The sequence below is a fragment of the Lycorma delicatula genome, chromosome 1 (genome assembly GCF_047948215.1).
Source record: "Lycorma delicatula isolate Av1 chromosome 1, ASM4794821v1, whole genome shotgun sequence".
NCBI classification, from domain to species: domain Eukaryota; kingdom Metazoa; phylum Arthropoda; class Insecta; order Hemiptera; family Fulgoridae; genus Lycorma; species Lycorma delicatula.
The window spans coordinates 198,952,136-198,977,455 of NC_134455.1; the positions used below are offsets into that span (position 1 = coordinate 198,952,136).

A 25,320-nucleotide genomic window follows, 5' to 3' on the forward strand; every position below is an offset into this window, starting at 1 on the left:
AATGGCAGTACTTGCAGGCTATTGTGATGGATCTCCTTCAAAAGTAGTCAGTCCCCTTCTGATTGAATGCAATCTCCAACAGTTTTTCCACTTTTGGAAGCATTCCTGGAAATTTTCTTCTTAAGGCTGTTAATAACCCTCTCCATATTTGCCTGGATGTCTTCAACTGAGTCAATCAATTCTAGTCTCATCAGAATGCAGGTTTTTTCTTCTGCACATTTTTGTGAAAATGCTGAAGGACACTTTTATAGAATTCCTGGCTGACTGTCTGCCTTAACAACAAATTTGTGATGCATGATACTCATAGAATCAAAGAAAACCATCAACACTGTCTTCACATTTCACTGACCTGTAGCACTTTTTTTGGTTGTGGCAAACTTGGACCATTCTACTGTGAAGATTGTACCTTTGTTTCTGGGTCATACTGATAAACCCATAATTAATCACCTGTAATTACCCTATTCAACAAATCTGGTTCACTTTCAGCCTATTTAGTTAGTTTTTGGAACACTTCAAGTCAGTGTTGTTATTGCTGGTCTGACAACAATTTTGGAATGATTTTTGTGGACACTCAAGCATATTCAAATCTTCAGTTAAAATTGAATGAACTGTGTAGAAAATTAAATTCAGTTCATCAGCCATCATCCTAATTATAAGACTACGATTAGAGTACACTAAATCATGAATTTTCACAATGTTTTTGTAGTTTTTTGAAGTGGGAGGCCAGCTGAACCAGGAGTCTTCTTCAACTGATTTGTGGACATTTTTGAATCTGTTAAACCAAATAAAACATTTGACCAGCTCAGACATTTAAACTTGAAAGCTGATTTTAAGAGTTTTTAAGTCTCCGAAGCTTATTTCCTGGTTTTCAAACAAAATTTAACACAAACTCATTTTGTTTTTTCTTTCATTTTGTGAGATCACAATCCACCAAGAACCAAAAACACGTCTTCATTCATTAGGGTGCCACTCTTTATTGAACAAAGATGTCACCAAAGTGATCTTTTCAGGATGTTTTAAGCTTCCCCCCTTCTATACCTACGGGCAACCTACCCTCTCCTGTTGAGAAGTGGCGACATCTTTCTTAAAACTTTCCATACGTTGCATATAAAAAGAAAAGTGCTCTAAGGTTCGAAGAAAAGTATAATTGCAATCTGAAAAAATGGAATACACAATAAGGACAAGAACTAATTCACTATCAGGTTGACATATCATTTAATCAAAATACTAAACAAAAAATCTGTGTATGAACTGAATGTAAGATGAAAGTTATAAATGATGGAAACTGATTCAGATTCAGAAAGAGCATAGGGTTCAAAGGAGATGATTTTAATAATCAGATTGATTAATCTTGGAAGTTAAACTGAGGCAAGACAATCTTATCTAAATGGGATTTATAGATTTTAAGGTGGGACTCAATAAATAAATTTATTGGGTGGGATAAACTGTTAAAATGTGCTCCTGTAAATAAATTAGAAATGCAAAAAAAGAGCAGGATAAAGATGAAATATATTTCCTTGGGGTTGAATTGAATATTAATGTACAGAAACTTAAGAAATTATATTATTATTATAGGGCACTGATTATAATCAAATTAAGATCTACATGAAAAGCTAACACTCTAAGCTCGTAAAACTACTATAAATTCAGGGTTCATAAAATGCATTAAAGAATATTGTAATGGCAACAACAGAAATTAAGAGTAATTGTCTGATATTACAACCACGCTATATTTTTAATGAAATAGTGCAAGACTAGATCAATAATATAGGTTTATATAATACTTTTTTTTATTAGATGATGAGATGAAAAAGATGTATAATGAAAGTTAGAATCTTATCAAGAAGATTTGATAGAAATGAGAGATGGAATGCTGTAATTAAAGAATTACACAAAGAAAAAATAGTAGGGCTATAATCTATGTCTAAAAAATGAGAGAAGATTAAGCTTTCAAGATGATGCAATAATAATTGCAGACAAGAATAGTGATTAAAATTTACAAGCAAAGAAATGCAGGTTGAAATTTAAGAAAAAGCTTAAAAAATGAGGGAGGTTATATACATAATACAAAACTCAGAATTATCTAATGAAAATAATGCAATAGAAATATAACAGTATTATTATTATCTTGTTTAAGAGACGTAGAACTGAATCGCCTATACAGAATGAAAAATTTTGAAGATAAGAGAAATGCATCATGATTTAAAAAAAAAAGAAGGTAATTACACTAAAGAAAGCAATAGTAGATATGGAAACTATGACACTAACTGATAAACATATTATGAATTGTAATATTAATTAAAACAAAACATCTATAGAACGTGAAGTGAGAAAGACAATTGGTAGAAGATGGCATTAGATGTTGACCAATTTTGTTTTAGAAGACACTTGATTTCAACAGAAACCTCATATTACTATGCAGGGTAAAAAAATAAAGCTGTCTTCATGGTATTTGTAGAAAGGTAAATGACAATTTGGAATAGAATAGCTCTTTAAAAGTGGGTGGACCCTGAAAGGCATCAATTCTTGAGAATAAGCAGTTAAAAAAAAAAAATCAAAAATAATGATATTGTAGAAAACAGGAGATTTCTCCACATTAATTAATCTAATAAATCAGATATAAAAAATAATAACCCAGTTAGTGTGTTGTAAACTGGCTAACAAGATTACAAAGCCATAGACGGAGGACATTAACTGTAACTCACAAAATCGTTGTCAACCAGCCAACTTAGTTATAGGCCAGTGTTACTCTTACAACACCTTCACACACAAGTTAAGAAGGTAGTTTTGGAAGTTAGTTAGTGACCATGTATGTAATGAAATGTGAAATAAAAAGATCTTGAATGAACAATATCTTAGCTGGTCACAAGACTTTCTTCTTATTGCAATACTGGAATACTAATATTCCAAGTATACAGAGAGGAGATTTTTGCAGTTTTATTATTTCTTTAAAGCTATATAAAACCATCAGTTTATTACATACATCATAATATTACTTGTACTCTAACAATATTTACACTTTATACTTTTTGTAATACTTATTTTGTAATACTTTTATTTACACTTATTTTATATTTTTATAATAATTATAAAAATATATTTATACTTTTTTTTATAATTAAAATTATCAAACTATTGAACAATTACCAAGTTATGTAAGCCTTAAAGAAAGACTATAAAAGAATGAAAGCTGCATTGATACTAACTTTGACTATTTTCACAGACTGTAACAGATGCTGCCATACTGGTTAGTAATGTTTCCCAAAATGTAATTTCAGAAGAGTTGTGAAGTTTTTTATCTAGAGCTAACAAAACTTTGAAACCTTCAAGGGGTTGATGATTCCTCTGCTCAGAAACAGTCCTTTGTAATTCTTCTGACCAACCTGTAGGTAGCTGAACAGAGCTGCTCAGGACATCTTTAAATTTAATTTTCTGAAAATATATTACAAATAAGTACACATATCATTAAATTATGTTTGTTAGCATAAAAAATCATATTATTAATATCATAAAAGTAAATTATGTTCAATATCCTAAATATTGAACACTCGGTAAAATCTGCTTAAATGTAAGTGGAATTTTTGCTTTCTTACATATGTAAATATTACAAACATAATATTATTTAAGTTTTATTTTTATTTATTTATTTATTAAGCCATTAAATATTTAAGGCACATACATACTAAGTTTGATACAATCCTAATGGTAAAGAATAAATTATAAAAATGTTTTTAGAAAACAAGCAAGTGCCATGAATGTATTGCATAATTAAAGTATTAATAAAATATTCCAGTAAATATATCACATTTCCCAAGCAATTAAGATAGTTTTATATAAATCTAAGTTAATGATAAAAAAAATAAAAAAATATTAACACTGCATCTTGGTAAAACCCAACATATAGTAAAACATAATTCATTTTATAAATTATAAATAAATACTTAACAACCTAACTTTTAAAAATTTATAAGAAAAAAAATGGCAATCTCTGTACCATTATTAAAGCATAAACAACATCCCACACTTTTAATATCCAATAAAGATAGCCTCATTCTAAAATTATCATAGGACATAAAAAATAGAAGTGGGTTTCTTTAACTTAGAACAAAATTACTACAATTATCACCTAAATTTATAATATAGATTTTACCTAAAAAAATTGCTTTCTCTTGTTTATTCATCTTTTAGGCCAACAACCTACACTGAGGCTATTTTCATTTTATAACTGCCTAATTTCATTGTCTGTTAGTCAGTTTTACTTGTTTATTACTCAGTTACTAAATTTTACTTTAAATATTATTCTGTGGATGGATTTTACTTTCTTGCAAAAATAAATGCAGTATATATCATATTAATACCCCCTTTATGGTATGAAATCATGAATAACTTCTTGGGAAAGCATCACTTTCCAAAATTAAATTCTATTTCTTTATATACATAAATACATAAACCACATATCTCATTACACAATATTTTTAGCTGATTCCCGCTTCATTCACACTACTTCTATTGTATTGATTTGTACTCTTCAGCAGTAAAAATGATAAAAAATAGTTTAACAAAATGCAATACGAAAAAAAAATTATTAAACTATTACAATATTTAAAATTAATATTTTTTCACTCATTGGTTTTTATTTATTAAATACATTATATACATTCACAAAGAACATTCATCAGAATGTTGATTAAAAAAAAAACAAACAAAATAAATTTGTATCTATTTTCAAAGTAGATATCCTGTGCTCCTATATATAATATTATATGTAATATAAACCAACAAAACACAGAAATTATTTTAAATTAAGTTAAACCATTTAAACCATATTAATTTCCAAGGATCAAAGTTTGAAGTATCCCTTATATTCAGTTGAATTATTACATTATAATTCTTTTAAAAAATGTTATTTTATATGTAAAAATATGATGTCAGGTCATAAAATCAAATTAAAATTAAGAATTAAAATCAAAAATTAAAATCAAATAAAAATAATTTTAAGTAAAGCATTTATGCATGTTGTCCATTTAACTGAACTTACTTTACTATACTGATAGAAATATATTAAATCATATATCACTATCAAAATAGATAGTGGTGCTATTGCAGCCTTCAAATACTGTCATCCTCATATTCTGTCTGAAGATTGATATTTTTGATAGAACACAAAAAGTTGACAATGTATATTTAAAATATGTATATACTGCTAAAATAGTTGAACTTATTACAAAAGTTTATGATGATAATAAATTTAAACCCGCATACAGACAAATAACCACATAATAAAACGCCTAATAAGTAATAAACATAATGATTCATCTGATTTATATAATTTGAGTGGTACTTATACAATTGAATGTAATGATTGTGACCACATTTATATAGAAAAGACCATTAGATCATTTAAGGCTAGATTCTTGGAACATTTTATAAATCATAAAAAGGTAAACTGGGTTTCCCTAATGTATCTGATCATTTGATTAAGAATAAACACAATATCTGATATTAGGACAGACTTAAAAATACTAGAAATTAAAAAATATAATATGAATACAAACAGTAAGGGATTAGACATTTTAGAAAGATACTATATATATAAACATAAAAATAAATTTAATATGATCAACCTTCATACAGAATATGAGGATGACATGCTGGATTTTGAATAGATTGCTGAGGATGAATATGAATATTTTGAAAACTGCAGTAAATGGTACCACCATCTATTTTGGTAGTGATGTATAATTTAATAATTTCAATCAGTTAAAGTAAATTCAGTTAAATTGACAACATGCATAATTGCTTTACTTAAAATTATTTTCATTTGATCTTATGCCTTGATCTCATATTTTACATGTGTAAAAAAAAACTTTTACAATTTAATTTTTAATGTTAATTTTAATTATTTTTTTCATATTCTTAAATTCTGTTTAATTTTTAATTTAACTGAATATAAGTTTAAAATAAAAAGGCTAAAGGTTTTAAATTTTAAGTAAATAAATGCATATGTTATTATATTTTATGAAGTTTGTAATGTAATTTGAGATGAATATATGAATATATAATGCAGCTGATGTAAGTAAATCGCCACTCTTGCATATATAGTGGAATAAGGTAAGTCATTCTACTTCATTTATTCGGTACTTGGTTGATCTAATAAAATAAATATATTTGTATATAGTAAAGAGGGGTATGATTCTTAAAAGAATTGATTTTAAATATATATATATAAAATATTATACGACTATAAACCACCAAAACACAGTAATTAGATAAGTCACCATGTTAGGTTACTTACCATATTAATTACAATATAAAAACATACATCAAAATTGTTAGTTTCATAAATTTTGAAATTTATTATGAATGTAAGTAAATTTTGCTATGTGGTACTAGAATGATGTAATATTTCAAATTTAGTATTTTCCTTTGTCACTATTGCCAATCATTAGATTGTATTTTTGTTGGGTTTTTAATTAAATAATCATCTTTAAATGTGATCTGTTTATCTTTAAATGTGGTTCATCATTTTATATTTCTGTTTATATTTATAAATGTAATATTTCTTGAGAATATTCATTTTTTTATCAGTATTACAAACTTCAAAATCTCCAAATTATTTTTGCAAACAGAAATACCATGTTTACATTCTAACAAATGGTCATCTAAATTAGATATTTCTCTTTTTTGATTTTGTATACTGTGTAATGTTCTGTAAATATTTTTTCAAATGATCTGTTGATTTCATCAATACAAATATTATTACATTAGTTGCATTTACTTTTATATATTCCACTTAATTTGTCTCTATTATTTTTATTATTACTATTTTAAAATATTTTATAATATGATTATTTGATTTTTATGCTTTCTTATATTTATTTTTATCACACACGTTAAAATATTTTTCTATTATTTTATTTGTATAATTATATTTTAGATATAAACTATTATGTATTTGAAATATTATATCATTCCAGTAATGGGCTGAACAAGACTACACTTCATTTACATTCATACATATCATCCTCTGAAGTAATACCTTATGGTAGTTCCAGAGGCTAAACAGAAGAAAAATGGTACAGAAAACAGCTAAATGGACAGAAAAATTTACTTAAGCTCATATAAATTTCAAAATTTATAAAACAATAACAATTTTAACAAAATCATAAATTATAAAAAAAACAATACGTTTTAATGTAATTATAGAATTCAATACCAAATGAAGATGCGGGATCCTGAGAAAATCATTATTGGAATTAATATGAGTATATTAAACATTATTACCACAATGGTCAATACTTAAATGAATTATTTGAATTTTTATTAAAAAAAAAATATATATCTATATTTGTGTACATAAAATAATAGTGGGGTTTTAAACGGTTATAGCTTCGGAAGAAAGCATTATAGATAGATGAACTTATGTTAAATTAAAGAGAAACAGTTCAAGTTAATGTGTGAAAAAACTAGTACATGCGCATTGTGTTTCCAGTATATGCAAGCACATGTGCACATTAGTCATTATGTTTGCGGTACAGAGGAAGGTTCAATGTGTGTTGAATCAGTTACACTAGTTAGACGTGAATACTATCATATGAACCATGAAGACCCCCTGCATGAAAATAACAACTGGCGATGGGACAAACAACTCGAAGAAAGGGTAGCCTACTGAAACAAACATATCCAGGAGAGCCATCAGTGTCTGATGAAACGATTGAAGCAGTATGAACAAGTTTCTTATGTAGCATGATGAAATCCATGCAGAACTGTTCTAGACAGTTGGGCATTCCTAAAACAACTGTTCAGAATGTGTTAAGACAATTATGTTTCATTGCATACAAAGTTCAGATGTTACAACTTTATCCACAGGACAAAATGAAATGACTTAATTTTGCGTAGGCATTCTGAATAGAGCAGGATGATGATTTTTTTAACAAGTTCATTTTCAGTGATGAAGCAACATTTCATGTTTCTGGACAACTACATCGGCATAATATTTGTATATGGGGTACTGAACCTACACATCCTTTTGTTGAAAATCAGTATGATAGTGAAAAAGTAAATGTGTGGTGCAATATTGGATGAGACATAATTATTGGCTTCTTCTTTTTTCTGAAAAAACAATAACAGGGAGCATCTTCCTGGATATGTTGGAAGGGTATGCAGCATCTCAGATACCGCAGAATTCCATTTTCTAGTTAGACAGAGCTCCTCCACATTTTGCTGCAACCATTCAAGATTTTTTTAATGAAACATTCCCTCAGCGATGGGTCAGACAAAAATGGTGGATTGCCTGGCCCCCAAGATCTCTCCAGACCTTACTCCCATGGATTTCTACTTTCGGGGTTATATAAAAACAAAATTGAATTCCGTTTAAGTTCAAAATCTGGACCATTTAAAAGAATCACTGAAGCTGTTTCTTCTATCATGCCCAATGTTCTGTGCCATGTATGGCAAGAGACTGAATATTGTCTTGGTGCTTGCAGGGCAACTACAGGAGCACCCATCAACATCTACTTATTATTATAATATCCAATCTCTTTATTTATATAGCCAATCGGCTGGTGAATGATAATGAAATACTTTTTTCTGCTTTGGTATCATATCAAAACCAATTTTTTAAATTATATGAATTAAATACATTACTTTCCTATATGATCATCAGGAATATGTGTTTATTTTCTGTAATGTGATTAAAATAATTAAGATTTATGTTTATTGTAATTATATTTTTCTGCATTAAATCTTTTTCTCAGGAGCAGTATTTTTTAATTTTGATTCCTAAGTATAATTTTGCTCTCTACATTCTACTTTACCAGCATCTGCTTTATTATAAATATTAAAATTTATTCATCGTTATATTTCATTTTTCTGATGTTTAATTTTTATAATTTGTATATATTTGTATTATATTGTATATGAATAGACGTATTATGTTTTGTTTCTTTTAATGTTCTGAATTTATTCATTCAATTTTCATGTTTAAACTAACATTAATTATTTAATTAATGGTCTATACATTAAACCATTTTTAGTTGCTACGTATTTTATTAAATTCTTCATTTAACAATCTATCATCATTTATATAGTTTTATGGCCCATATTAAAGGGTTGATGATGATATACTAACATCTAATTTTACTACACAAACAAATTTTTTCATTTTAATTTTCATTAGAGAACAACCAGAAAGGTTTATTACTGTCCGAATATAAGTAAACAAAAGAATACCACAGTACAGTTTCTAAATTAGATATTTGTTTGAATTTTTTTTTTCGGGATGAAAACACTTCGGCGTTATAATCGCCAAGGTACAATATTTGCTTTAAAAAAAACTGGACAGTTAAAAATTAATTAAAAAACTAAAAACCCCCCAACACGCAAAAATATATCTTCAAAGTAAAAAGCCTGTTACGCATTTTAAAAGCGAAATAATAACACAAAGATATATCAGAGAAAGTTATATATCTCGAGAAGAAAAAAAAATCATAATCTGCGTTACAGCAAATGGCATGAATATTTGGAACACACTACAGTAATTTATATATTTGAATATAAATGGACAGCTCTAAGAAATTGAAAAACAGAAGATAACAACACTTCACTATCCCCAAGAATTGTTTACATATTAGTCCGAGTTTAAACTTGCCATGCAATGCCACATAAAAGATACAAACTGCTAGGATGTAGTGCACCATTTGTTGGCAGTAGCAGTGAGCAGAAACTGGTGTATCTGTTTGAGTCATCAGATATCCATGAGTGAGCCTTGAGTGTCCTATTTGTAAACAGCAGATAATAATCTCCTCTTGACGGTTATTTCTGCATGAGGAGTCCCATGGTGAAACAGTGTTTTTAATTGGGTGAAGTTTATTGTTCAAGGTAGCATCCCACTCACTTTGCTACTCATCATGAACTACCCTCTTCAGAAAACAGACAACATTGTTAAGACGCAATGCAACTGGTAAAAGGAGGCTGAAAATAAGCCTTTTTTGAAGCACTAGTGCCTCTGACCAAGAATCTAGAAACACCTGGTCAAAGAATATCCTATTATAGATACACAGAAGATGTCATGGTGCAGTATCTGGGAGGTGTGATAATATACTGAGCCTGATATTAGCATTTCTGGGGAAAGTGTTACAAGAATGATTCAAGGCATATCTCAACTCATTTAAAGAAAATGGAATGTTTGTTCATTTAGTAAGTCTCCAATCACCAAAGGGATATTTTCTACTTGCAACTTATATTTCACAAATTCAGGGCAGTACGATGATGTAAGTGAAACTGCTCTGAACGACCTTCCAAATGTAGTTGCTACATCAACTGTCACAGTAACAAGGTCTCCGCTGATTTGCAGTCCAATCGGCTGCGGTGAATGTACCGATCCAAACATGGTTTGAACGTTTCTCCACACAACAGATGATGATGTACGAGAAATGGATCTGATGTAATTCAACCAAGATTTTCGCTTAGCACATCAGAAAACTCAACAGCAAACAGCTCTAGTGTTGTGGTAGGCGTAGAGCATTTCAATTGTCAGACTTCAATTGAAATTACGATCGCTTCCAAACTAATTTTTGGAAACGCATCAAGTAAGATGTGGGAGCAAGTTTTCTGAACACAATGAGAGATTGATGCTTGAAGATGTACGTGATGAAAATGGCATAAACGTACACGATCCACCGTTCAACAAGCAGTGATTTAAGTTCTCAACTATATTGCTTCTGGGTGAATATGAGGATGAGCCCCAAGAATGATGATGAGTGTTGAAATCGCCAATCATTAGGGAAGATATAAGAATCTGGGAAAACAGATTGGACAGATCATCCTCACTAATATCGGAATATGGGGGAAGATATAAGCTACAATATTCATTTTGAATGGCGCCAATATCTTGCAACGCCAGGGATGTTTGTTGTTAGCAGAATACAGGAGGCTATTACGATTCCCATTAGGAAAACAGCTACACCCTCACATTCTCTACCATCAATTTCGATGGTCACGCCTTTCACAGACGTATCTGCAAAAGGACACATCATCCTGGGGATGGAGGTGAGTCTCCTGCAGACACAGTATTTAAGGATTTTGTTCCTTTAGTAGGATTTCAATATGCTGATGATGGGAATGAAGGCTGCAAACATTCCAATGAATAATTTTTGTAGCCAAAAATAGTTTTTGCTTGTTATTATGGAACTGCAAGCATATTATTGGTTAAATACAAGCTGGTTTTTCTTTTTGCTATTTATAACTTTTAGGAAGTGATTTGCTTCTTCAGGCATTTCATTAGCCTCTATATTCTTGAAAAGATCTCAAGATGGTGGTGGGGGCTTGGAAGCCTGGGAGGCCAGAGATACTGTATCAGGTGACAGTTTTTAAATTGATCCCTTCATAGGGATCTTGGTAGTTTGCTGCGTTATTGGTGCAACTGGAAATTTACTTGTTGTTGTACCAACTTAAATGGTTTCCAGTAAACCAATGTCGGTCATTCCACCAATAATACTTTTATTTTTCTTTGTATGTTTTGTTAGCTGTGAAATAATAGTTGTGAGCAATACAATGTGAGCAGATAATACCTCAACAAGCAATATCAATTCACTACAGGATCCACACTATTGATTACCAGCATGTGTAGGGGTTTGCTTGGATGTAGCTGTGCAAAAGAGACATCAGTGTTTACTAGGTTACAAGACTTTAGTGTCTTTTCGTGCAGCTGGAAAAGATATAGCTTCTGCTAGGTACAAATTTTGAGAATTGCTTTCTCATCTTTAAAAGTAGGGCAATCCTTTGGGCGAGCTGAATGTGATCCCCCATAGTTAACACATTTTTCTTCCTCCTGGTATTCAGTCATGGCCTATGTTTGCGTATCGAGCACAGATTGCAGTTCTGGCAAGAAGATGTAGTGTGGCCATATCTTTGGCACTGGAAACATCGCCCAAGGTTGGGAATAAATGGTTGCACACAAATAGACATTTAACGTACTCTGATTTTCTCCAGTGATACAGGAAGGTTAAATGTCAATATAATAGCGGAAGAAGGTTCTTCCTCTATTCTACTCTGACGAAGTTCATCGATAATTTCACTGATATCAAGTTCCAAAAGGTCCTGACAAAAAATTACTCCTCAGCTGGTACTCAAGGATTTGTGGCATATCACTTTTATGTTAATACCACCCATGTTGGTGAGATACAACAGAGATCGACTCTGTTGTCATTAAAACAAATATCGTGCCATCCTTCAATTTCCTGATGTTTTTAGCTGAACCACTTGAGCCTATAATAACTTTATTGATCAGGACATGTGAGACCTGTGCTTAAGAATAAGATATCGTACTTTATTATACTGTAGACAGGATATGTCAACAGTTAGCCTATTTTCATAGCATTTTTTCTTCATCAGACAACACTGAGTAAGGTCTTTTCACTTGACTTCAGTGGTGTTTTTTTCAGATGAACCACTATCATAAGTGTATCTTGGGATTTATTAGGAATTTTCATATAGTTTCCATGAGTACTGGCGGTATAACAGATCACTCCAGCAGAGCACATGAGTACTGGAGCTAGAGCTAAATACAACTGGGTTCGCTCAGGTGCCCAGAAGATATCGTTCGAGACTCACTGCATAGAGCCAGCCACCCATCGGCACAATAGTTTCCACCTTGGGTTACAGTAGTGTTTTGTAAGATATTACAATACCACCAAGAATATGTGTAAAAAGAAATAGTGTAGAATGTTGTATAGTTGTGTAAGGGTATATGTTGTAATTTGTGTAGTGTATGTGTACAGTGTTCTACAGCACAGTGTGTAGCAAGAAGAAAAGCTACAGAAGCTAGACCCGTGGGGACACCAACCCCGAAAGTCTTAAAGAATAAGACTCCCTGTCAGGGATTTGTTTGAGGGAATAACTAAAAATACACCAATTTAGAATATAAAGTAAAATAGAACAGATATAAATGAGTTATAAAAGGACTCCTACAAAAAACAAAACAAATCAGAATGGGAACAAAGATTAATCCGATTACATCATACAATTTTCCCATTTTAAACATTAATCTAATTAATGTCAAACAATCACGTTCTTTAAACAATCTAATGAGTGAAGAAACTTTAGCTAAAAACTAATTCTCAATAAGTTCATGTGCTTTCTGATTTTATTACTGCGTAGTTTTATAATTAAAAAAAAATACCTTTTGTTTTTGAAGTAACATTATCTCATTAAATATGCTATTATGATAGAAAACATAATTACCTTGATGCAAGATTGAAATATATTGATCTGGCTGAATCTAGCAATCCCAACAGCTAAACATTGAAGGTACAACACAGTTCTGCTAGGACAATTGGCAATCAAATAAGTGCTAGACCACTCATTGAACGGTACTTCTGTAAGCGATTGGTAGACACGACCTCCACCGAGAGTTATTATTTTTGTTAGTCTACTTGGGTCTACAGTGCAAGCCACAAATTCTTCAGAGAATGCTAAAAATAAAATAAAAAATATTATAAGCATATCAGGAACTTTATAAAGGTAGTTTATTTAAAATACTACCAACTCCTCTTAACCTAGCATTAGTCATGGAGATTCCCTCACCAGTTCAATGCAAAACTCCAAAAACAGTGAACATATTGCTGCTCTCTTAGATAAGACCTGTCTATGCCTAACAAGAAATTCTATGTATTTGCTCAGATCAGTGTTCAATGAGAATATTGAGAAAAGACATGCTTGACTGATGTAAAGGTTAAATTTTACTTCTATGATTATTACCAATCCTGATTTATTCTCAACTAATGCCATTATTTTGTCATAAAAGAATCTGTTACATTTTAGTAAAATTTTTAAAAATATAATGTTTAAAATACATGGAAAATTCCATATTTTATTATTTATAAGACATAATTTTCCCTATAAGCTATGATTTATTTTATGATTTAATATTTTTATTTCTATGCAACTGACTTACACTACAGCTCTGAATGATGCCCAAAATCTGCTATGCATGGATGAAGTTGATGAAGAATACAAGAAGTAATAGAAGACATTATTATTATTATTATTATAATAAAACAAATAACTAAATTTGTGGAAATCTGTTTTAATTTCAAAAACATCTTGTCTAAAAGTGATGACCACTTTGTATGATTACTGGCTGAAGCACTAATAAAATGAAACTGGTTTGAAGATAACCTTTTATATATATATATATATATTCTTAAACAACTGGAATGTGATACCACCAAATTAGTTCCTGTGCTTACAGACACTACAATGGTAAAGTCATTATTGACAGAATTTCTGAAATGCATTTCTGATATAGTTTAATGTCTGTTTTACAGTTTTTTTGGATGTCTTCTGCTATTTTAATATGTACTCCATTTACAAATTACTTAACAATCAGAATAAAATAAGTCACAAGGAGACAGATATATCAAACATAAGTAATAAAGCTAATTATCAATCTTCAGAATAAATGAAATTAAAAAAACTTACTACTGGATGCATCTTCCAATTCAGAGCCAGAGGAGGATTTTGAAATAACCTCATCTTTAATTCTTTGCTTTTGCCAACTAACTCTGCTGTAAGTAAATAAGAAATTACATTTTTCGAACAGCTTACTTTGAGAATCAGGGTATGGAATTTGTAACCCATTCTCCATTATAATTGTTGAATTTTCAACTTCATTTATTCCTGAAAAAAAAGAAAGAGAATAAAATCAATTAAAATAAAAATGAAATATGACTTAGAAGAGAAAATTTGTTAAGATTCACATCTCTTATAATATGAATATGACATTACCCATTCTTTTTGGGACCATTTCTTGATGTTTCTAAAAAAATTGTTGAAATAATTAACAAAACCTTGTAAAATACTTTTATTCAGTCCAAACTAAGCACTATAATATTGAAAATTTAAATTGTTGTTTATTTACAATTATTACGTTTTCTAATTGATAACCTTTGTATAATTCTGTTAGATATAACAAAATTTAACATCAAACCTAGTAATGAACAGTTCATGATATCCAGCATGAAAATGATTTTTTGATATAAATAAAATATCATATTTACATGCATAATTCATGTGCTTTCTGGCCAAAATTTTTTATCTAAAAATATGTGATTTATGCAAGGAAACAATTCTGCAAAAGTTTATAAAACTAAAATTTGTTATACATGAGAAAATGATATCCGATTGAAACTCACAGTGGTTCATGATGAATTATTGCTCCTTCCTCCGAATTACAGTCCTCCTCCAATTTACTTTCTTTACCCACATTTTCCTCAGTCTACCACAAATCATCATCCTCACTGCCATCCAGCACATTGGAAATTCCAGTCTTCGAAAAACTCTTACAATTACACGTTCATCCATCATGTCCCAAGCCTTCACTATCCAGAAGCCCATCTGTTCAATCAACAGGCATATATCTTTCTAGCTGGTGTCAAATTGTGTCCCATATCAGCCATCCATTTTCTCATGTTGTCTTTAAATGACTTGTCAGAGACATCTAAAGGTTGTCACATTGCAGTAAGACCGCTGGGGATAAGGGACATATCTGTCTTCATATCAGAAAGAAGTCATTTTGTATCATCCCCTAAATAACCATGAAAACTGTCCCAATACACCAGGTTGCCTGTTCTAAACTGTACACACCCAATAAAGAACCAAATTTACATCTATCCAACCTTATTGCTGGAAGTACACATGAATTCCTTTGGGTAAATTATCCTTCGGCATGGTTTACCTATATAAGATTACGTAAGGTTTTGTTTCATCAGCCATCATTGAAAGCATCACAGTGCATCTTACTTTTTCACAATGGTACACTTTTAGTAGCTTTTTTTAGCTCATTTTAAAAATGAAAGCACAACTTGCTTGACATTGCAAAGAAAACTGGTGTCTGATCAGTAATACCTGAATTTTTTTTTTCTGTAGGAAGTAGGAAAATTTGGCTGAAACAAACGCCCAGCAACCTGCACATACTGGGTGGGTGGGGTTCACTGCCTATGCGGTGGAACCCACGCCCTTATGCACGGTGGTGCTGGAATTGTTGTAAAGGCACCACTCATGTCACAGGCACACTTCTCATTCACATCAATATTTACATAACACATTCAGACATTATTTACACTCAATATTTACAATTAATAATATATACAGCACAGAATATATACACTACAGCTATGCCAGCCTCAGACAACAGGAATGCGTCTCTCAGGAGCCACCAGTGATGACAATGCCTAGGTACCCCTGCCACCTACCTCCAAAGCTGGTGCCCATTGCTGTCCTCAACCGATATCTCCATTGTTCACCTCGCAGTCCTCCTCTATTAGTTTCTGCTGTAGTACCCTTTTAAACCACCAGGCACACACAGTCAATCCCTCACCAGAAGAGAGCATTAATCGCATGACTCCCACCGGCGAGTTCAAATCTCACATGGTATCTCCTGCCTCCACCTGGGACACACAAAGAAAGCATGCTCCACCATATCCACTTCATCACAATACTGGCACAGTTCTGCACGTCTCTTTCTGATCCTACAGAGGAAGACCCCGAACGACCCATGACCCAACAGCCACTGAGCCGTTCAGAAGTCCACTTCTCCATGCAGTCTACTGACCCAGGCAGCCACCTCCAGGATCAAGGTGTAGGTCCATCACCTCTCTTGCCAGTCAGCCAGCATGCGGTCCATCACCTCCTCTCTACCATGTGTGGCTCTATCTCTTCTCTCTTTGGTCAGCAGGTCCAACAGCAGCATATCAGCCACCACCAGTGAAACATCCAATGATAATGTCCAGTATAGCTGTGCCACTCTTATCACCAGCCTCCTATATATGACATTAAATCTACGGGCATTTCTCACCACTTCAAAGACCTCCCACCACATCGGTGCCACAAAAAATATCATCGATACCATACCAAACACTAGCATCTGCGCTTGAATGTCCTAGGTCCCCCTGGCATTGGCCATAAGCCTCAGCAATGCCGAGAACATTCTTTCTGCCTTCATGGCCACTTGCTGCACATGAAGTGAAAAACCTTTTGACCTATGGAGCCACACTCCCAAGTATTTTGCCGCTTCCTTCGGGGCGATCATTTCTCCATAGATTTGGACAGCAAAAGGGAGTATTCGCTGCTTCCCCATCATTGCTACAGTTTCACTTTTCTTAGCTGACAGTTGCAGTCCCTGCGTCTGAAGCCATGACTTGATCTTCTCATTGGTCGTCATAGCTACCCCTACCACCTTCTCCAGCTCCTTTGCCGTCACTACTACCACCAAATCATTAGCGTATGCCACTAATTGTACTTCTGGCAGCCACTCCTGCTCATGGAGGCCATAGTGCACCACATGCAATGCCTAATTGAGACAACAAAAACTGTTTGCTTTTCATAGATCAATGACAGCTTATGGAAATTTATAATTTTGTCATTAAAGTCATTTGGCATAAGTTGACACAATGATGTTTGCCTTCTCAAGTGATAAGCCTTTCCTTTTCATAAAGCAATATGCTCAGCCTGCAGGTGTTATTTCAGAGGATGAATGAGAATGATATGTATGAGTGTAAGTGAAGTGTAGTCTTGTACAGTCTCAGGTTGATCATTTCTGAAATGTGTAGTTAATTGAAACCCAACTACCAAAGAACAATGGTATCCATGATCTGTTACCCTAGCTGGTAGTAACTGTGCATCATGAAAAGATAATTCCATAAACAGTAAGAATGGTGGTGAAGGTGTTTGTAACAGTATTCTTGGGATTAACCAATTACTGCACTTATATTCAACTACAGGAATTCTTCAAACAGGCTTGTATTAACATATCAGCAAGACTGAAAATTCGTTCTCAGGTTCTTGAAAATAAATCTGGTCAAGATTCTATTTTTTAAAAATATTGTTAAAAGTTCAGGTGTATGAATTAAGCAAGTAAATGATAATATAGTATGTAAATATTTAAAAAAACTATATTTAGATTATGGAAGAAGAAAATTAAGTTCAGCTTTTTAATAAAAAAAAAAAAAAGGTATTACAATTTTTATCAGGTTTTGCAATGTAAGTTCTTTACCTAAACATACTGAGCATCATGACAGATTTGCTTATGGAATGATGTAATTCAGCATATATGCATATATTCAATGTAGACTGGTAATTAGTACTAGATGAATTTCTTGTTGGACTGGTTTATAATACAGAAAAGTATGCTGAATATTTAATCAAGAAAATTTGTATCCCATCCAACTGCAGAAGTTTCAAAATCTACAACCCAATCTTGCGTTGTGGCTAAATCTCTGTTATCGGCTTTATGACAACATAAAGTAACAATGACAACATCATAAAGTAAGTTCTATTTTATTAACCAATTCAGCAATTTTTTTCAAGAAATGTAGTTAATTAATCATGAAAGAATCATCAATGGAGTTCTGAAATTTTACATGTCACTTTTATGTTCTAATTAACATGAAACCAAATGTATGGTGTAGCATTATTGGCAAAACAATTACTGGAGATATATACTTACATTTCTTGCAAAATAACTTACCACACCTTTTAGAAGTTTCTCTAGCAACAAGATGACTTTCCCAACATCTCCACATACTTTTGAAGCTAAGATTATAACTTTTTTAAATCAATGAACTGGGTGACTTTGGAAGCGAACTGATAGGCTTTAGTCACTTGACCTAATACCAAAACATTATTATTCTAAGCTATACGAAAATCAGTAAACTAACAGAAAATTAATATAAGTTAGCGATGATACAAGTGAGTGATTAAACATGACAAAGGAGTTTTGAATAGAGTATGTATATATAAGTTTGAAATTTGTTGTTAATTGTTGGCTTTTTGGGGGTTGATAATTAATTCACCATTATATGCTTGAAGTTTATGCGTGTGAATATGGAATGGAAATTACTAATGCAAGAAAAATGGCATGTCTGCCTGGGATTCAAACCCAGGATCTTCTAGATGAAAAGCTGAGACACTATCATCGACCACAGAGGTGGCAAAAAAAAAATTATGAATACTTACCGAACTGGTTTTTTCTTCTATTACAAAGTGTTTTTTTGAACTCCTCGATATACAGATCTAAACCCACATTTTTTTTAGTCAAAAATTTATAAACCACTAATTCTGCTCTGTAATTTATATCGCAAGAGTTTTAGTACACTCATTTTACAAATGGAGCAAAATCAGAGTGAAATTTTTCACTAGACATAACTCAAAAGCAAAGTGTTTCTACAACACCTACCTAATTTTGTGTGTTTTTTTTTCCACTAGTAGAAATACAATACAACAGAATGAACAATAATAATGATGAATAGAGAAATAACAAATACAATATATTTTTACAACCTTTACTGCGATGTTTAGGGCCAGTTTTTCCTTTAACATCATCTGGCAATGGAACAATTTCTTCTTTGTCAATGAATGGAGAATTAAATGTTATAACCGACATAAATACATCACTAAAACAAAAAATCAAATATTATACACACATATACTCAGATTTTATATAAGCATAATAATAAATAATTTTATAACTATTTGAGTTTTTAAACATATTTTCTCACTACACTGGCTTAACAGGCGAGTATATTAATCTATCAAACAATTTTTTTTTTAATATGAAAAGGAATAATTACTTCTTCAGTCTCAAATTAGATCAAGTTATAATCTAGTCAAGCATCTGCTTTGTATACAATCTAATGGTGGAACAAAAACTGAGAAATTTGCTTTTAAATTATACCAGGTATACAGAAAGAATATCAGAGTTTTAATTTGTTATAATATCTCTTCAATGAAGTGAATAATTTAAAAGAAGAATGACCAAATGAACAGTTTAACAGCGCACATAGCCATAGATTGATTTCCTACCTTTCCACTTGACAGCACCAATAGCAAAAACGACTCCTGAACAGAAAACTTTCTGTGTTTTATAGTTTGCTAAATATGAATCTGTAGTTTCAGTTCAATGTGCATTCGACAGAAAAATTAATTGTCATCCTCCAAGTGACAATAACATTCATTGATGGCATAATCTGTTTGAAATGACCTGATGTCTGTATAAAGGAAAGAAAAGAAAATGACCAAGGGTGTCTGAAGAAAATGTTGAATATATCAGGGAGTCTTTTCTGCATAATCCTAAAAAATCTGTTAGGAAGGCCACTTATGAACTAGCAATGCCCCAGTGATGACAGGGTGGAATATTTTAAGGAAACACTACACACACACACACGCAACACAATACACACACACAGACAGACAAAGTATGTCTGAAAAGTTCCTGAACTAAGTTTTTGTAATCAATACAAGTAGCACCATCACTCAGACAACCAAGGAACTATGTAGTACGATGTCTGACATTATGTGTGTACAAAATTTCATCACATTTTATAATTTCATCACTCTAGTCGAATTATATTTGTCCATGTACAATGTTTTCATGTGACCTTGTGCGAGTTCATGACATGGAGCAGAGAAGCGTGATAAAATTTTGTGTTCGACTTCAAAAATCTTTCGTTAAAACTTATTCTATGATACAGCAAGCATTTGGTGATGAAGTCGCATCTTTTACTACAACTTTCACGTAATGAAAGCAGTTTAAAGACGGTAGAGAGTCGGATGATGATGAACGATGCGGGAGGCCATCAACAGCTGTTCATGATGAAAACGCTGTTAAAGTACACGTCCAACTTGTTGTTAAACTGTCCCACCTGATCAAACCAAGAATTTTAGATTCTATTTGGACGTAATGAAATGCCTGATGCATCACATTTGTCAACTTCACCTCGAGTGCCAGGATCCAGGCAGTTGGATTCTCTTGCATGACAATGCCTTGGCATATATGGCAACAGTTTTAACACGTTATTACGCTGCAAATCAAATCGCCGTCTTATCCCCCCTGCCCTATTCACCCAACTTGGCTCCAGCAGACTATTTATTGTTCCCGAAACTCAAGTTGAAAATGAAACGCTGCTTTTTTGATGACATTCCACCCAGTCAAAAGGCTTGTACAGAGTAGTTGAAGGTGATCCCACGAAGTGATTTCTCCAGAGTGTTTGACAGGCTCTACCGGCGCTGCAACGAGAGTATAACCAGAGAAGGGTTCTGTGTGTAGGGCTGATGTGAGTAAATTTGTTTATCTTTAAATCTGTATTTTTATTTAATTTAGTTCAGGAACTTTTCAGACATACTGTGTATGTCCAAATGATTTACAGCTGCTACAGGCTTTGAAGTCTTCCAACTACACTGTACAGGCCAACTTCATTTCTAGAATTTGTTGCATGAAAATGATAACTTTCTCAATCATACTGCGTTTCACCATCCCTGATATTTAAAAAAAAAAAAAAAAATGGTGAACTAAAAATGGAAAATTCTTGAACCAACAATTTTACTCTTACATTTGATGAGGTCTATACTGATCATCCTAGAATTTTTATTTTTATAATGATTAATGCAAATTTTCTGTTAAAGAGTGATAAACTGAAAGAAAACTTAAAAGTTTTAATGTTTTTAAAATCTCCATATTAGCAATCCACAAAGCAAGATGTCTAAATGAAAACTATTTTGAATGTGAAGATGAACAATTCTCTAAGGAAAACTGGGCAGAATATTTATTAAAAAAAAACCAGCAGTACTTCGAACTACAAATATCAAAAAAAAATTTCTAAATTCTGCAGAAATGTTATATTCTCTTTTGACAGGTTATCTTTTTCAATAATTAAGTCTGGAAAAAATATACACTTTGATCAATGCCCATGCTTCAAAATAAAGATAACTGAAGGATCCCAGAAAAAGTTGAAGATTCTTGGATCTACTTGACGTAGAAACCCTAAAATTGCCTTGAATAACAGAAATTCTGCTAGAAAATTTCAATGCTCAAATAGATAAAGAGAAGAATATTGGAAAATATCCAGCCCATAAAAGTAATCAAAATGGAGGAACAGTAATTAAATCTGTGAAAGTTATAATCTAAAATCAACTCCTACGTATGAGATGCTCCTACACAAGAGATGCTCTAAAGACCAAAAATGTGGAAATCTCCAAATATAAAACTTGGGGAATTTCAAAATGACCTTGTCACTTTCTCTCATAGTAATTACAAAGAAATAATGTATAATAAATAAAATAATCATACTTTTTACTTCCTTGTACAAAGTACAAGGAAGTATGAATTCAAAGATCAACAATTCTTTCTGAAATACTAAAAGAATTCAGTGAGGATGATAAAACCAGAAATATAAGCAGAAACAATAATCTCTAATATTAAATCTTTAGGCGACATTTAAGACCGAACTCTTCAAAACTGACACTTTACCATGTAAAGTAATGAGACTGGTTCAGAAAAACTTTTTATTTATAGTCAATTACACATGGACTCTATCACCTTTGAAATAGTTCCCTTAGAAAGCTATGCAACGCTTTAAACGGTTTTCCACTCTTCGTAGCGGTGTTGGAACTGAGAAACCGGAATATCCGTCAGATGGTCGGTTACATGTTTTTTCTGTTCCAAAATGGTGTCCTTTGAGGTGTTTTTTTTTAAAGTTGGGAACAGGAAACGTCACAGGGACTCAAGTCAGGTGAATAAGTTAATTGAGGAACTACAGGAATGTTTTTTTTTGCCAAAAACCCAAGTGAGAGTGTAGTGTGACAAGGTGCAGTGTCATGGTGCAGCATCCAGTTGTCTTTGATGCCTGGTCTCACACAGGCAACTCTTTTCCATAGTCTTTTAAGAATTTCTCGGTAAACATACTGATTTACAGTCTGACCTGTAGCCAAAAACTCCTTATGGACAATGCCATTACTATCAAAGAAACAAATTAGCATGGTTTTGATTTGCTCATTTTTGCTTTTTTGGAATGTGGTGAGTTTGTAGTGTGCCACTCCTTGCTCTGGTGTTTTGTTTCTGGATCGTATTCAAATATCCAAGATTCATCACCAGTAATAACATTTTTTTAGAAAATCAGGATCAGTTTCAATTTACCCAAGAGATGATCGCAGCACATTTCCATCCTGTTGTTTTTCTGTTCAACAGTAAAAATTTTTGGAACCAGTTTTGCACAAACTTTTTTCATGTCCAATTTGTCTGTCAAAATTTGATGGACTTGGTATGGTTCAAATTCAATTGTTCTGCAATCATTCTGACAATTAATCGCCGGTTGTTCCGTACTAAGTCTCTGATTCGCTCAACATTCTTGTCATTTTTTGACGTTAATGGTCTGCCAGAGCGTGGATTGTCTGAAACTGATTTCCAGCCATCAGAAAATGCTTTAAACCACCTAAAACTTGGGTCATCTCTAAAAGAGAGTCATCTCCATACGCCCTTTTCAATTTTGAAAAAGTTTTAGTAGCATTCTCACAGAGTTTAACACAAAACTTGATTGCACAACGTTGCTCATAATTAGTATCACTCATTTTTATAATGCACAACAGAAACTTGTTTCACAAAAAGTTTGTTTACCTGGCAACAATAAACTAAAGATATTAATACCCAATATAAATCAGCTGTTCATATAACCATATGTTTATTAGTAACTTTTCAGTGTTGCCACTTTGGCTATCAAAAAAACTAGTTTCATTACTTTATTTGCAGAACTCATAAGAAGACCTGAATGGTTATTTATTGTCTTGTCTTCACATATGACTTCGTTAACTTGTTAACGATCCCAAAATAGCAACAGAACAAATAAACAAGCATCTCCTTATATTGTGCTTCAAGTCACCAGGACAATATCACACTCAATACCTTTATTTATGCATTTATAACCATACCTATGCTGCCTTACCCAATTTAAAATTTTTTTTTTGAAAAAATAAAAAGTGGTTAATGTACTTACAGCTTAAAATAATGATCACACTATAAAATAATCTGCATCAATGACAATAAATTATCAAATACGTGTTTTGGCTTTGACTTGCATCTACCTAAAAATAACAGAGGTCTATGCACACCTTCATGGCTCCGCTAGTTTCATACTCATATTTTGTAAATTCTAGCTTAGTGATTACAGCAGCAGTTTTTTCTTTAGGCCACTGGTGTACAACTTGAATAAATTTATCATGTAATAGGGTATAAAAATTCATTTATATTCGACATGTAAAAAAAGGATGAAATAAATAAATTTGATAACTATATAATGGGTCCAACCTTTATTAATGGGTAAAAAGTGAGGTCAGACTGAAAGTTATGTCATTTGTGGAAGGAAATGGGAAGTGAGTGTTTGCCAGAAAAAGTGGCATTGAGGCAAGGTGTACGAATGCGATCAGAAAATTTAATATCCGTAGCCAAATGATAATTTATTTATACCAGTATACGTTATAGATGTTAACAAGAGTGGAAAAACTGTGTTGATGGTAATGTTATCAAACCGTACATCTATAAAAAGACTTTGTGTATAAAGGAAACTTTATACAAAACTCAACTTTTATTGAAGAGTTACACTTAGTGTACAAAACAGAAATACTTAAATTATCTACATAAAAACACCATACCTGTCAGACGTTGAATAAGAACTGGAAGTAGATTTCCCAAGTGCATGAACGACCATCTCATTCTCACAATCACCTCTACTGGTAGATGGTTGGGGATTAAATACACAATTTTTAACTTGAGTAACTTCATTTGAAGCAGAGACAGAAGTTGGAAAAACACTTGCCTGATCTAAAAAATAATTTAATTTTATACAAGATCTCAGGATCAGTTCAGATCTTGGATTCCAGCATCATCAAAACTTTTAAAACAAAATGCAAAATTATAAACAAAAAATCTCTTTTAAAGATTTAGTGTATATAAACACATAAAGGAAATTTAAGAAAACAAGTTATTAAATAATTTAACAACTTCTTTTTCAATAAAGGTCAACATTTTATGCAATTGTTCTGCTAGTATAAGTTAAGTACCAGAATTCTTTCATGAGAACTTATAAAAAAACATCTCCTCTAAGACATTTTCTTTTCTTTTTCATTAATCATTTACAACAATTAATAAAAGTTCCATATAATTACTTTTTATATTTAACAACAAATTGTGGGATTTGGTAATGTAGTTTATATACAAGTAAAATAGTTTAGTCTTCAAACGACAAACTGATCTCACAATTTAATATTTTACCATAAAAGATACAATTTATAAATTTGCACAACATAAAAGTGTAAACCCATAAAAAAAGCCTCCTTTTCAAAATGGCATGATATATGATAACAGTACAAAAAATACATATTATTTTTCAACAAAATCAAGCACATTGAGAGTAACTGAGGAGGTGGTAGAAACCACTTCTGTTGGCTTATACAACATGTAAAATAGACTTCTGTTTATTACTTTGATGTTGGAAA

General features: G+C 31.9%; 1 protein-coding gene across 1 annotated transcript in view; it reads right to left on the reverse strand.

Annotated features, from left to right (window-relative positions):
- The window catches only part of LOC142327348 (uncharacterized), a 140,774-nt gene that overhangs the window by 10,422 nt on the left and 105,032 nt on the right, over positions 1-25,320 (reverse strand). Inside the window, exons 12-16 of the mRNA XM_075370313.1 lie at positions 24,478-24,646; positions 19,339-19,451; positions 14,482-14,679; positions 13,243-13,472; positions 3,207-3,432 (exon numbers count right to left, since the gene is read on the reverse strand). Coding sequence (XP_075226428.1) covers positions 3,207-3,432; positions 13,243-13,472; positions 14,482-14,679; positions 19,339-19,451; positions 24,478-24,646 — 936 coding nt within the window. The remainder of the gene's footprint in view (positions 1-3,206; positions 3,433-13,242; positions 13,473-14,481; positions 14,680-19,338; positions 19,452-24,477; positions 24,647-25,320) is intronic.